This window comes from Acomys minous, assembly GCF_964271855.1.
Source record: "Acomys minous genome assembly, chromosome: 10".
Lineage (NCBI taxonomy): Eukaryota > Metazoa > Chordata > Mammalia > Rodentia > Muridae > Acomys > Acomys minous.
The window spans coordinates 67,361,731-67,376,182 of NC_140491.1; the positions used below are offsets into that span (position 1 = coordinate 67,361,731).

General features: G+C 55.1%; 1 protein-coding gene across 2 annotated transcripts; it reads left to right on the forward strand.

Annotated features, from left to right (window-relative positions):
• The first annotated feature begins 1,260 nt into the window (after positions 1–1,260).
• SLC27A4 (solute carrier family 27 member 4) lies at positions 1,261–14,209 on the forward strand. Of its 2 annotated transcripts, none has more exons than XM_084798603.1 (13): positions 1,261–1,501; positions 2,858–3,024; positions 4,442–4,836; positions 5,967–6,125; positions 7,923–7,992; positions 8,095–8,186; positions 9,096–9,205; positions 9,440–9,649; positions 9,820–9,946; positions 10,703–10,840; positions 11,042–11,206; positions 11,276–11,422; positions 13,332–14,209. In XM_084798603.1, exons 2-13 carry the CDS (start codon positions 2,864–2,866, stop codon positions 13,487–13,489), a joined length of 1,932 nt encoding a protein of 643 aa, XP_084654729.1. In that variant the 5' UTR covers positions 1,261–1,501; positions 2,858–2,863; the 3' UTR covers positions 13,490–14,209. The 2 variants fall into 2 exon arrangements, with proteins under 2 accessions (XP_084654729.1, XP_084654728.1); XM_084798602.1 differs by having other exon boundaries at positions 1,264–1,687.
• Positions 14,210–14,452: the final 243 nt, after the last annotated feature.

Consider the following 14,452-nt stretch of genomic DNA (forward strand, 5'->3'; position numbering starts at 1 on the left):
AGGCCAGCCTGGTCTACAAAGCGAGTCCAGGACAGCCGATGCTACACAGAGAAACCCTGTCTCAAAACGCCCCCCCCCCACCAAAAAAACTTACTGTATCGGCCCTCTAAAGGACACACTCCTGAGCAAACCGCTCCAAATTATCATCAACCCAAAAATTCATCTATAACACCTATAAACAAACCTTGAAGACTGCCCCTCCCCTTTTACAAACTTTATTGGGCTGAGTCATTGCAGGAGCTATTTAAGGACAAGTGGCAGTAATAGATGAGCAGGGTTCTTACACCCCAAAACCTTACAGAGGCTCTGAACCCCACGGGCTATGAGTCTGAACCCTCGCCCACGGTTAGGCAGGTGGCATGACCAAGCCCTGGGTTTACAAGGGGAACAGTGTTCAGGGGTGCTTATCTGGAGAGCCTCTGCAGCTGCCACTCCTGGCGCTTCAGTTCTGAAAACGTTAAACATGATCAGGGGACAGTCATACTCCACTGGGGTAAATGGTCACTCTGGGATGGTCTAGAAGCCCAATGTGTATTCTGCCAGAGTCCATAATTAGGGTTTGTGGCAGTTTACCTCAGCCAGAATCCAGCCTTTTCTTTCATGAGAGATGGCTCATCGGTTAAGAGCACTGACTGCTCTTCCAGAGGCCCTGAGTTCAATTCCCAGCACCCACATGGCAGCTGACAACTGTCTGTAACTCCAGTTCCAGAGGATTCGACACCCTCTCACATATATACATGCAGGCAAAACACCAACGCAAATAAAATAAATTATTTTTAGAAATTCTATTCCAAGACAAGTGTGATAGTTCTTGCCTGCAATGCCAGTACTCAGGGCTCAAGTAGATTGACTGCAGCAAAAATTCAGGACAAAGTTACTACAGAGTGACAATCCTGTTTCAAAAAACAAACACGACTGACAAATGGCTCAGGGAGGGTGCTTGTCACCATGCCTGAGGGCCAAGCCTAATGACCTGGATTTGATCCCTGAAGCCTGCATGGTATAAGAACGGAACTAACTCCCACAAGTTGTCTTTTGCCCACACAAGGGCTTTGACATATGCCTCCATACAACACAAATAAGCAAGCAAACACACAATAATAATAATTTAAAAAATTTAAACTACTTGGGCCTCAGCTCTGGCTCCGGATTCTCTAATGTCCATGCTGGTGGATATATACTCTCTGGGTCCCCTGGTCCAGGGAATTGCAGAGAGGTGATGGCTTAAGGAGCAGATCAGCACACTGCCTGAACGGAGCAACTTCAGCAGCCAGAACAAACGAGGCTACCAGAACTACGACTCCCAGCATGCCGCGCGGCCCGACCTACCACTCCCAGAGGGCCGGGCGGCAGCGGAGGCAGTGGCGCACGCAGGGCTGGCGGGGCTGGGCGGTGTCGGGAGCGCTGGGGCTGAGTTGCGCTGAGCTGCACCGGCTCAGAAGCTCGCACTCTGCGGGGACGGCGCGGGAGGCAGTGCTGCCGGCCGGCACAGCCGGTACAGGTGCGGGAGGCGGGCGGGGGTGGAGCGCGCCGGAGGTACAGACCCTACAAGAGAGCGGAGTGGGCCAAGCGCACCGAGGCTCGGCTGTGTGTGCCCCGGGGCGGCCGATGCCCCCAGCGCTCCGCACTCCGCTGCCGCAACCGGGCCGCATCCTGACGGGGCGCCGCGCGGCGCAGCCGCAGCCGGGTGAGCCAAGGCGGGGGACAGCGGCTTACTGAGCGAGGGGGGAAACGTGCCTGCCCGAGCTGGGAGAGACGGCGGCGCCGGCTCCGGCTGAGGGGCGCGCCCTCGCTCTCCCAGCCCTGCGCTCTTATGTCCTGGCTGTCTAGAGGCAGGTCGGTCCGCGCATCCCTCCTGTCTGTCTCCTCTCTAAGCGGTCTTGGACCAGCTCCTTAGCCTCTTTTCTGACTGGGTCTAGCAAGTCAAAGGGCTAAGGATCTTAGCGATCAGCATTAGTCCTCCCACCCGTAGCTTAATGCTTTTTTACGGAAGGCAGTCTTATAAGGGGTTCCCTGTGGTCCATCCCCCTCCTAGCTTGGAGATACTCAGACTGCTTCCTATGTTTGACCTTCAGCTCTTCCCAAGAAAAGGAAAACCCCAAGAAAAACAGTCCATTAGCTGTCCTCTTCACTAAATCTGTAACGAAGTTAGGAATAGAACCTGGGCCTTAATCTCTGCCCTGTACTTGAACACAGCCTGTCCCCTTCTTCTCAGCCCTGGTCTCCCAAGATTCATTTGAGTGGCTTGTTGAGTGTCTGGGTATAGGCGTGTGCTTCAGGATCGTTTTCCTGTCGGACAGTCATCCTCCACCTTATCCCTGGGCTGTCACCTGTCAGGCCCCTCCTGCCTCTAACCCATTGGTTGGCTCGCCCTCTATGGACCAAGTAGAGGCACAACGCTGCCTGGAGTCTGTAGCCAGAGACCGTGCAGGGCCCAAAGTAGCTGCCTTTTTAGGTGTTATCATCTCCTGGGGTCCCTAGGAGAGGAGTCAAGCCAGAGGTTAGGGTATCTGAATGTAGGTGAATAGATTGTCCTACCTGGGCTGGGAAGGTTCTAAGAACAAGTCTTACTAACCCAAAGGGTGGCTGTGGCCTGAAGTAAGAAAAGGGCTAGCCCAAGGTCACTTGGCCAGGTGGCCTGAGATGGAATAGGAGCTAGATCTTTACACCGCAAGTCCCTTGCAGCTTGGCACGGCACCAGAGCCTTCCACCGTGTTTTAGCCACCTCTTTTGAGGTGACTGAGCAATCCCCTTAGGTTGACCCTGTGGGGGGTCATCCTGAAGTGGCTGCTGGTCTCAGGGTGGGAGGCCCCAAAGAAAGAGTTATTTGAGCCCCCTAACCACCTTGCACCCGCAGGTCACAATGCTGCTTGGGGCGTCTCTGGTGGGAGTGCTACTGTTCTCAAAGCTGGTGCTGAAACTGCCCTGGACCCAGGTGGGATTCTCCCTCTTGCTCCTATACCTGGGGTCTGGCGGCTGGCGCTTCATCCGGCTCTTCATCAAGACCATCAAGCGCGATGTCTTGTGAGTACCATCTCCAGCCTTTCTTGGGCTCCCAACTGTGCTGGGCTTTCCCAGCCATTACATTCCTGCCAGTGTAGGACCTCAGGCTCACAGGGGAATAACTTCTTCTCCACACCTCTCCCCTGGCAGTCCTACCTCGTCGTACTTTCATCTCCAAGGTCAGAGTCTCTCAAGGAATCTCTTAAACCGGGAGACTCCTTGACCTGGGGCAGGCTTGTTGAAGAGATGTCCGGGAAGGGTTCTGAACACACCAGCTTATGGAAGTGGACCCCAGTGTGAAAGGACACCTTTTCTCAGGTTGCCGCAGCCTGAGAGAGCCCAGGGGGACTCTGGGTGCTAGCACGAGCCCTGAGTTAAATGGCTGGGAAAATCACCGCCAGCTGCTCTATGCCAGGTGCTAGGCTGGCTCTGGAAGCGAGAGAGGAAGAAGGCAGACTCCATCTGCAAAGCTCAGACTAGTTAGGAGGTGAGGAAACAGTGAAGTAACTCCTTAAACCGCCAGTGCCGTTGCTGCAGAGACCTCCGCAGCCCTCCTCACTCCTGTCTTGTAGTACCCAGAACAGGGAGCCTCGCCTAGAATCGCGTTTGTCAGTCTGCGCTGACTATAAACGGAGGTATCAAGTGGCCCCTACAGGAGCTGTGGGAGCCTTGGACAAGGAACTTAGGCCAGGGATCCAGGAAGTCTCCTGGAGGGAAGCCTTGAAAGGTGCTGTGTAGGTGGCCGAGGGAGGGTAGTGCACAGCCCAAGGACCCAGAACTGACAAAGACATAGAAGCTAGCGGCTCGGGGTTGGGCGTGAAAATGGTTCCACAAGCACTGGCCATTTTCCCTGGGCCCAGCATGGAGAAGGACTAGGAGACAAAGTAGTACATATGACAGATACCTGGCTCTGCCCACGGGCAGAAAGGGTCGTCTCTGATTTCTTATGGCAGTGAGGGCCAAGGGCGATTCCAGAATAGAAATGTAGACTATGGCCTTGGGTTTCTGACAGAACAGCTGACTTAGAGTAAGAGTGCCAGGCATGGTGTCGCACGCCTTTAATCCCAGCACTCAGGAGGCAGAGGCAGGTGGATTGCTATGAGTTCAAAGCCATACTGGTCTACAAAGTGAGTCCAGGACAGCCAAGGCTAACACAGAGATGCCCTGTCTCGAAAAAACAAACAAACAAAAAAAGAGTGGAACCCTTGATGTAGTGGCACATGCCTTTAATCCCAGCTCCTAGCACCCTGGGGAGGCAGAGGCAGGTGGACCTCTGTGAGTTCAAGGCCAGCCAGGGCTACACAGAAAAATCCCGTCTCAAAAAAAGAAAAACAAAAGCTGGTTCCTGAGACTCAGGCTGTTTGGACAGCGGCTGGCTGAGATGGCAGGAACACAGCCTGCCTAGTTGAGCACTCATGGCTTCTTTGCTCCCACACAGCGGTGGCCTGGTGCTCCTGAAGGTGAAAGCAAAGGTCCGACGGTACCTTCGGGAGCGGAAGACAGTGCCCTTGCTGTTTGCCTCAACGCTACGGCGCCACCCCGACAAGACAGCCCTGATTTTCGAGGGCACAGATACTCACTGGACCTTCCGCCAGCTGGATGACTACTCCAGTAGGGTGGCCAACTTCCTGCAGGCCCGGGGCCTGGCCTCGGGCAATGTAGTTGCCCTGTTTATGGAGAACCGGAATGAGTTTGTGGGGCTTTGGCTGGGCATGGCCAAGCTAGGTGTGGAGGCAGCTCTCATCAACACCAACCTTAGACGCGATGCCCTGCGCCACTGTCTGGACACCTCAAAGGCACGAGCCTTTATCTTTGGCAGCGAGATGGCTTCAGGTGAGCTCTAAATGGGAGACCCCTGGGGCTTTGCACAGATGACAACTCCATTCTAGCCCTGTGGGAGGCGGTGTGAGTCCCTGGGCAGCAGAGTGTCTGGACCCTGCCAGGGTTGCAGGCGAGCCTTTATGAATAACAGATCCCCTAAGCCTCAGTTTCCCCGCCTGCAGTACAAGGCCAACAGGAATCCAGTTTCTCCTCTCAGACCTGGGTTTTATTTATTGCTGAGTCAGGGACGGAAAGTGCTGAGCATGGCGCTTTGCGCAGCTCTGATCTTAACTGAGACTGAGGAGAGGGTGAAGACTGTTGTCTTGGTCTTTGGATGATGTGACAGGCTCGGAGGGAAATGAGGCATTCACCCAGAGTCTACAAACACAGCCGGCCTAAGGACTTGATGTTGGGCTGGTCCACAGTCTGTCTCCCTATTTTCTCCCCATACTGCTGAGGTCATGGGGTACTAGGAAAGGTGTTAGGATGTCCCAAGTGGAGAAGGAAGAACACAGCAGTGAGAGAAGTTTGGGTGAGACACAGGGAAGCCGGAGAGACTGAGGACCTCGCTCTTCCCTAGCGTGGGCCAGGTCCTGGGTCCCATTCCTAGCCCTGAAGAAAGAACTTAATGCTAGCGAAAGCAGAACCAACAGGCCAGGATTGTCTCATGCCCAGGGTAAACAGAGCCTGTGCAGCTCCAGGAGGCCTGAGAAAAAGTGTCCTGGGAGTGGGGGCCTCTGCCCTGCTCCTGTCCTCTAACTGGTCCCTGACAGAGGCCTGGTGTGAGATGGCGCCATCTCTTCCATCCTCACCGCCATTTCCCCACCTGTAAATGGGCCGATGGTCGCTGGCATGGTGACGTATAGTGACCCCAGCACTCGGAGGCTGAAGCAGGAGGTTGGATGGCATGGCAGTATCGAGCCAGATACATAGGGTCGGAGGGCAGGGAGGCGGGGACTGATGTGAGAGCCGCACCCTATGGGTAAAGCATTGTGTGGTTCTCACAGTTCATGGGGGGGTGCATGCATTTCACCCACTTCCCCACGCCAGGCAGTCTTCCTGACAGTCAGCCCTATATGACAAAGTCCCGGGGCACACGGGCTTCCTAGCCTGCTTGCTGACCTGCAGTGTCTCTCTTCCAGCTGTCTGTGAGATTCATGCCAGCCTGGACCCCTCGCTCAGCCTCTTCTGCTCTGGTCCCTGGGAGCCTAGCACAGTGCCCGCCAACACAGAGCATCTGGACCCTCTATTAGAAGATGCTCCGAAGCAGCTGCCCAGTCACCCTGACAAGGGCTTTACAGGTGGGCCTCTTGCCATTCGGGAAGGGTCTGAAATGTCCCTCAAACACAGCACTGGCCTCATGGCCAGGACAGTGGCACCTCCCGTTTTTCCATCTGGGGAAATATGACGGGGTTTCAGGTAAGGTGAAAATGGTTGGGTTTGTGGAGCTACCCACAGTAGTGCCTCGTGTGTAGGACTGGGTGCACCCTGCAGCCTGCTTTGAGTCTCAGCCAGGAGCTGAGGTGGAGAGGAGGAGGGTGAGTGCGAGACCCTCAGCTTACCCTTCCAGCTTGTTGAGTGTAGGCTCTGCCAGGCCCTGACCTTTGCCTCCTCCTCCAGGAAGCCTCCCTGGCTCTTCCTCTATCCTGGTGCCTGCCAGCCCTCCAGCTGCTGTTCTTGTTACTCTTCCCTGAGCTCTCATGGCCTGCTTTATCACGTGGAGGCTCAAAGCTCGGGCTGCTGGTGCCATCTGAGCTCTGTTCTGGCTCTGCTACCTCCCGGCGTGACCTGCCCTCTGAGCTTTATTCCCCTGCAATAAAAGGGATAGCAGCAATCTACTTTATGGGTTTACTTTGAAAGTCAGCCCTGAGGCTAGGGTATTGGCTGGAAGGGCTTGTGACATGTCATTACTCCTGCTGAGCCTCTCCTATCCTTTATTTATTTATTTATTTATTTATTTATCTATTTTTTAGGTTAAAAATTTTTTAAAAGATTTATTTACAGTGTTCTGCCTGCATGTTCACCTACAGGCCAGAAGAGGGCATCAGATCACATTATAGATGGTTGTGAGCCACCATGTGGTTGCTGGGAATTGAACTCAGGACCTCTCGAAGAGCAGACAGTGCTCTTAACCACTGAGCCATCTCTGCAGCCCCTATCCCTTATTTCTTAACTGCTTTCTGAAGCTACTTTCGGCAGGGACTGTGGCTGGTCCAACCTTGTGCCCTCAGACTGCCCAGGGCTGACACACAGCAGGTGCTACACCACTTGAGGTGGTTGCTGTCATTATCATCCAGTGGAGTTCTTAACTTCCAGAGAAACAAATATACACACACACTGATAGGGCTGAGCCTCCTGACAGTGCCTCTTTGGGTGGGGTAAATAGACATCCCTGGTGCAGAGTGGCCATAAAACCTGCTCCTTTTTATCATTTTTTTCCGGTTTTTGAAACTGAGTCTCTCTACCTAGTCCTGGTTGTCCTGAAACTCACTCTGTAGACCAGGCTGGCTTGAACTCACAGAAGTTTGCTCCTCTGCTGGGAGTCTCCCAGGTGCTGGGATGAAAGGCCATGCTGCCCAGCAGGGCGCACCCCCCTTTCTTTGAGATGGTATCTGTCTGTGTAGTTCTCACTGCCCTTTAGTTCACTGTGTCTTAAACTCAGAGATCCCTCCTGCCTCTGCCTCCCGAGCGCTAGATTAAAGTTGTACACCACCGCCCGCCCCCAGCTGACACTGCCCTCGCAGCCAAGCCTTGAAGCAGGCATTCACTCCTTGCAGAAGCCGTCCTGGTACTGCCTTTGCCCCTGTAAGCCGAGTCAGCTGGTGTTGCCTGGTCTCTCCGCCCTGTGCTCCTGTGCTTAGGCTTGGTGTGAGCGTGTCTTCTTCATCCACATGTCCCACTCAGCTGGGACCAGCTCTGTCGTCATCTGCTCCTTCACTCAGCCTGGCTCAGGGGGAGGCCTGGGAGAGTGGGTGCTGTTGAGGTCATCAGGAGGTCTCCCTGGAAAAGGGTGCGAGTAGGCTGATGGGCATGCCCCTTCCACCCCCCGCACGGTCCTGCGCTGGCCGCTCGGTGACCTGCGTGTCTGTCTCCTTCAGATAAGCTCTTCTATATCTACACATCGGGCACCACAGGACTCCCCAAGGCTGCCATTGTGGTGCACAGCAGGTAAGCGGCAAGTGCCGAGGCTGGAGGCTGGGAGGGAGGGTTGGGGAGGCCCCTCCTGCTGGCACAGGGTCCCTCTGACCTCTTTGCCCTGTACCCTCGAAGGTACTACCGTATGGCAGCTCTGGTGTACTACGGATTCCGCATGCGGCCTGACGACGTTGTCTATGACTGCCTCCCCCTCTACCACTCAGCAGGTAAGCCTGTGCCTGCCCCCCAGCTGCCCCCCTACACTAGAGTTCAAATCTGGGTTCAGATTCAGGCAGGGCCGTTGCCACCACCTCTTGTCCGCCGGTGGTTACATGAGATGCCTACTGTGTGTTGAGGTTGGTTTCTGTAGACATGTTCAGGATCACTGCTTGGTTACAGGGACACGAGGGAGACGCTTGAGTGTCATTCTGACCTCCAAGGTCAGACTTGAAGAAGGTCTGTGTGTTTGAAGGGGACAGGGGGACATCGGGAACCTACCTGACGCTCAGGAAGACACTTTACCTTCACTTTAGAAAGGGCAGGCAGCACAAGCATCTTACACAGGAATACTAGCAGTGGTGCTGAGGAGACACCCCCCGCCAGAGGAGACAGAGACTAGGTAGGAGAGCAGTCATGTTTGATTGAATGGTAGGTGTGCAGACCTGGGACAGTCTAAGAAGTGTGGGCTAAACCGGACGTGGTAGCACACATCTCTAATCCCAGAGGCAGGTGGATCACTGTGAGTTCGAGGCCAGCCTGGTCTACAAAGCTAGTCCAGGACAGCCAGGACTACACAGAGAAACCCTGTCTCAAAAAACAAACAAACAAAAAACATAAAAAATAAATAAAAAGTGTGGGCTAGATCCACAGACTCTATGGAGACACGGTAGGGAGGGAAGAGGTGCGGCCAGTTAGTGGAGCAGAGCAGAAGGAGACCAGGGGGGGGCCTGAGAAGCAGCAGCCTGGGGTCGGTGTGGTGCTGAGCCCCCGCAAGCCAGCACTGGGGCAGCAAAGGCAGGATAGTCAGGAGTTTGAGGCCAGCCCGGACCGTATGAGACCAAAGGCAAGCCTGAATGAGAGGAGGGCTCTGGGCTCGGGTCGCCATCGCCTTAGCCTCCAGGCCCCTCTGACTTCAGGAAACATCGTGGGGATCGGCCAGTGCCTACTCCACGGCATGACTGTGGTGATCCGGAAGAAGTTCTCCGCCTCCCGGTTCTGGGACGACTGTATCAAGTACAACTGCACAGTGAGTGAGAAGGGGCAGGCGTGAGCAGCCTCGTCCCTTTGTCTCCTTCCTGCCACCCACACACCGGAGCGTCTGAACAGCTGACACTGCTCAGAACGGCTCCTTGGGCAACATTTCCTGGTTCAGTTGGGAAATCTGAGGCCCAGAGAGGGAGGGGACTGTTCAGCCCCTGGTGGGGAGGTGATGAAGGGGGGCACCGCCCTGGAGCACGGACTCACACCACACCCATCCCAGATTGTACAGTACATTGGCGAGCTTTGCCGCTACCTCCTGAACCAGCCACCCCGTGAGACTGAGTCTCGGCACAAGGTGCGGATGGCACTGGGCAATGGCCTTCGGCAGTCCATCTGGACCGACTTCTCCAGCCGTTTCCACATCCCCCAGGTGGCCGAGTTCTATGGGGCCACTGAGTGCAACTGTAGCCTGGGCAACTTTGACAGCCAGGTAAGGTCCGGATTGGGGCTCATAAGGCTGCTGTGGCGATGGGCCACAGTAGGCCCTAGGCTTGCAGGGGGGTAAGCAGAATGCCAGCATGAGTGGGTACCAACCAGGGTCCCTCCAACCCCACTGTCTACTGGAGACACCATGGAGCCCAAGTCTCTCGGCCTTTGCAGGTGGGGGCCTGTGGTTTCAACAGCCGCATCCTGTCCTTTGTGTACCCCATCCGCTTGGTACGAGTCAATGAGGATACCATGGAACTGATCCGGGGACCCGATGGCGTCTGCATTCCCTGTCAACCAGGTCTGCCCCTGAGGGAATTGAGCATTTGACGGAGGAGGTCTTGGTCTTGGAGGGTAGTCAGCCAGTGTGGATGAACAGAAAAACCTGTTCTGAGCAGTGGGCTCTGTTTTACTCATTTCCCATGTCCACTGCCATCACTTTACCATGCCATTTGCATGCCTTCCTAAGAAGGCCCCCACTGCCACCACTCCCCCGCCACCCTAGTCACCTGCGACTGACTGTGGCTTAGGCATTTAGCCTCCACTGTACTACAGCCGGCCTCATACACAAGCTCCTCAACTTCACACAGGGCTGATGGCAATACCTGACCTGGGTTGACCTAAGGCTTATGTGTGGTAAAGAGTGTGCAGCTCTCTGAGGAGAGCCAGGATGGGCCCGGGCTCAGTGGTGCCAGCTTCTCCAGGTGCCTGGTAGAGCCTGTGTGAGCTGAGAGTTTGTTCTTCCCTGGACTCTCCCCACTGATGGATGGCCCCCTGCTCTCAGCCACCTCCCATCCGGGACACAAAGGAGCATTTGTGGTCCTTGCTGTTTAAGGTTTTTTGTTTTGTTTGGTTTTTTGTGGTAGTGCTGAAGGTTGAATCCAGGTCTTTGTGCATGCTAAGGACACACGCTTCTACTGACTGATCTACATGCACAGCCAATAAACAGGACATTTCTGTGACAGGCAGCATGCACCAAGTCAGCGCAAGATGCAGGGTGCCTTTGTGGGACAAGACAGGCAGACGAGGCCACATCTGCCCGCTTTCTCATCCCTAGGCCAGCCAGGCCAGCTGGTGGGTCGCATCATCCAGCAGGACCCCCTGCGCCGTTTTGATGGTTACCTCAACCAGGGTGCCAACAACAAGAAGATTGCTAATGACGTCTTCAAGAAGGGGGACCAAGCCTACCTCACTGGTGAGCCCCCTGCTCTTTGCCGCCCCTTCCAGAGGAGACAGGAGAAATGAGAGCTTCCAGCTGCTTCAGAGAACACGTCCCTGGACGCCCCAAAGCCCAGACCTTTGATAGCACACACCATCGGGCTTCAGTGATGGGTGCCTGGCTCAACCTGGGTCAGTAGCTACGCTGGCCCCGTCGTGACTCACTGCCTCCTCCTAGGTGACGTGCTGGTGATGGATGACCTGGGCTACCTGTACTTCCGGGACCGCACAGGGGACACATTCCGGTGGAAAGGGGAGAACGTGTCTACCACAGAAGTGGAGGGCACACTCAGCCGCCTGCTTGATATGGCAGATGTGGCAGTGTATGGTGTTGAGGTGCCAGGTACGTGTGGGGAGGACGGTGGGCGTGTCGGGACACTGCCCACCGCTGACCATGCACTCCTTCTCCCAGGAACTGAGGGCCGAGCAGGAATGGCTGCTGTGGCAAGTCACACCAGCAACTGTGACCTGGAGAGCTTTGCACAGACCTTGAGAAAGGAGCTGCCTCTGTACGCCCGCCCCATCTTCCTGCGCTTCCTGCCTGAGCTGCACAAAACAGGTCTGTCCCTGGTTCCAACCCCTGGCTTCCAGGGCTGGCTGCTGTCTGACCTGGACACACAGCCTTGCCCCAGGGCTAAGATGCTGCCCTCCTGTGTGGAAATGTGCAAACCCAACCTCCAGAGAAGGTTCAGCGTCCCTTAGAATGAGCACCAATCCACGGCTGCCTGCCGTATTATGGTTCAGAGACACCGGTCTGGTTAGAGTTTAGGTTCTTGGAATCTTGTAGACCCAGAGGAGAAACATTCCAAAGGAATTCCAGAGATACGGAACGGGCTGGATGTCATAACACACCCTGCAGTCCTGATGCGCCAGCCCTGCTTTACAATACGCACGACCCTGTCTCAACAACAGAGCAGCAAAAAACAAAGTGGACTTGAGACCAAGGCACAAGAGACTGGGGACAGGGTTCAGGGACAGAGCTTGTGTGAACCACTGAGTACATGGGTCCTTAAGTTCGATTGCCAGTACCACAGCAAAGTAGTCATAAGTAAATTAATAGAGGAGCATATAGTGGTATACCGATGAACTGAAAGGGGAGGAGAAGAGACCCCCAATTCTGTATGCACCCAGAGTAGTGAGCCGTGGGTAAGAGAGGAGAGACCATGAGGGACCCGGAGCCTGTAGCATCTTACAGGCTGGAAGTCGGATAGCCTGGAAACAGTAGGGAGCTTTCAGAGTGGTTGAGCAGGTGTAACTGGTAAGGTTCTTGTTCCACAGAGTTCTCCAGCTGCTGGGAGGAGAATGGCAGAGCACTATAGGTGTCTCAGGAGTTGGTATTGTCCAAGAGTGAGCCGTAGGTCTATGGTCACATGGTAGGACAGTGACATCCTTCTATCTATTGGTCTATGGGTGGCTCTCAGCAGTGCCCTGCGTCAGGAAGTGTGGAGACTCCAGTATAGACCCACCCACGTTCTCCTTGCTGCCTGAGACTAAACTTCCTGCGGGTTGAACACATGACTGCCTTGATGCAGAATGAACTACATGCAGAGGTCTCTGTAAAGGTCACAGTTCTGCGGGTTGGTGATTTGGGGTCTGAATTCAACTGTAAGGTGGTTAGTTGAGCTGCGAGGCCATAGCTGCTCTCTTCTGCAGCCCTGTCCAGCAGCTATTCCTGTGCTGATAGGGATGTTTGGCATCTGTCCTGTCCATCGTGGTGGCACTCTGGAGGGATTGAGCATTTGAGGTAGAGTTAGGAACTTACATACCAGCGGTGCTGGTCCAGGAGCTTCACACGGGGTGGTTTTTCTCTTTCACATAGCTTCTTGGTCTTCCCAAGGCTGGTCTGGGCTCAAGGCACCCACCAAGAGCATGGGGTGGAACTGGAAATGCCCTTGGAGGCCTAGATTCACTCAGAAATCCCCCAGCTGTGCTTCAGAGCAAGCCAGAAGGCCAGTCTGGATTGGGGGAGTTTGAGGGAGAGTGCAGTTTCTGTCAGGAACAAGAGCTAACATTTCTGAGGCTAGCAGATACAGGGATAGGGGGTTCTGTCATACCCAGGTTCAAATCCTAGCTCCACTATTTACTAGCTGTGTGACTTGGGCCCATAAATCAGTAACAAATGCATGATGGTGCACACGTTAACTCACAGCACTCGGGAGGAAGAGGCAGGTGGGGTTTCTGAGTTCAAGGCCAGCCTGGTCTTCAAAGTGAGTCCAGGACAGCCAGGGTTCTGTTATACAGAGAAACCCTACCCGGAAAAACCAAAAGAAAAAAGAAGGCACACGTCTTAGAATATGGCTGAGCACCTGCCTCCAGATGTTGCAGCCTCTGCATCCAGGCTCTGCTCAGCTCTGCTGTCATTCAGCAGTGTCCGTGTGTCCACCTTCCCCTGCCACCCCTCTGCCAAGACTGTCTGGAGATGGAGGGAGCAGTGCTTGTAGGCCACACCGTTCTTCTCTGCTCTCTAGGGACCTTCAAGTTCCAGAAGACAGAGCTGCGGAAGGAGGGCTTTGACCCCGCTCTTGTGAAAGACCCACTGTTCTATCTGGATGCCCGGAAGGGCTGCTATGTTGCCCTGGACCAAGAAGCCTATACCCGCATCCAGGCAGGCGAGGAGAAGCTGTGAAACCCCTGCATCCCTCTGAGGGCCAGAGGACACTGGATTCAGAGCCCAGGCTTCCACCACAGACGGGTCCTGGGCAATGCCAGACCAAAGCTAGCAGGGCCCGCACCTCCGCCCCTAGGTGCTGATCCCCTCCCTCCCAAACTGCCAAGTGACTCACTGCCGCCTCCCCAATGCTCCTGAGGCTTTCTGTGAAAGTCTCATGTCCAGGCTCTGTGTTCTGGTCCAGGCGAGGCCTCTGAGCCCCAGGTTTACTGACAGGTCCTTTAGGATGATGATGTCTTCAGTCCAGTGGGGCAGGGAGTGGCAGAGGAGTAGCCAGGCTCCCTCTGAAAGGAAGGGAGCTTACAAATGAGGCCAAGGCAAGAGCCTCCAGACTCAGGAAGCCAAGTGGCCAGCCATCCAGTGTCTACAGAGGGTCCTGGTTCGGAGCTGCCAAAGAGTCACCTATCCCTGCCTGCGCCTCTGGGGAAGGAGGGCAGCATGTGGCCGCTGGGCCCCTGTACCAAGGAGTCAGGATCACACTCCTGTTCCTCAGACCCCCTGTGTTCTTGTCTCGGGGAGGGCGGGGGTGGGGGGTAGGGGGGGTGTCTGTCTCTCAGATGCAGCCTTCCCGCCTGTCTGTGAGTCTGTGTTGCCTTCTCCATCTGTCCTAGCCTGACTGGGCGGAGCAGGCCTGAGGGGAAGGCTCAGGGCCAATAAACTCTGCCTTGACTCCTCTTAGTTTGGCTCCTTGCCTCCCTCCTTCCCCTCCTTCCCCTGCACTTAGCTCGTGGGATAAGGCCAGTAGCCGCCCCCCCATTCCTCCTTAGGAGCAGCCCCCCCCCCCAAATCTAATGTTAAACTTGCAGATTTGACCTTTATAAGAAGCACGTGGATTTGGGCAAAGTGGCTCAGACTCCTGAATAATGGAGATAATTGGGAGGATTCGAAAGCTAAGGGCAGCTGTCAGGTTACAAGGGGATA

Bases quoted from the DNA above. Each gene is read 5' to 3' on its own strand.
- SLC27A4 (XM_084798603.1), top strand. From the start codon at position 2,864: ATGCTGCTTGGGGCGTCTCTGGTGGGAGTGCTACTGTTCTCAAAGCTG. The intron at 9,650-9,819 runs GTAAGGTCCGGA...CGGCCTTTGCAG, and splicing joins TGGGCAACTTTGACAGCCAG to GTGGGGGCCTGTGGTTTCAA. The intron at 11,207-11,275 runs GTACGTGTGGGG...TCCTTCTCCCAG, and splicing joins GTATGGTGTTGAGGTGCCAG to GAACTGAGGGCCGAGCAGGA.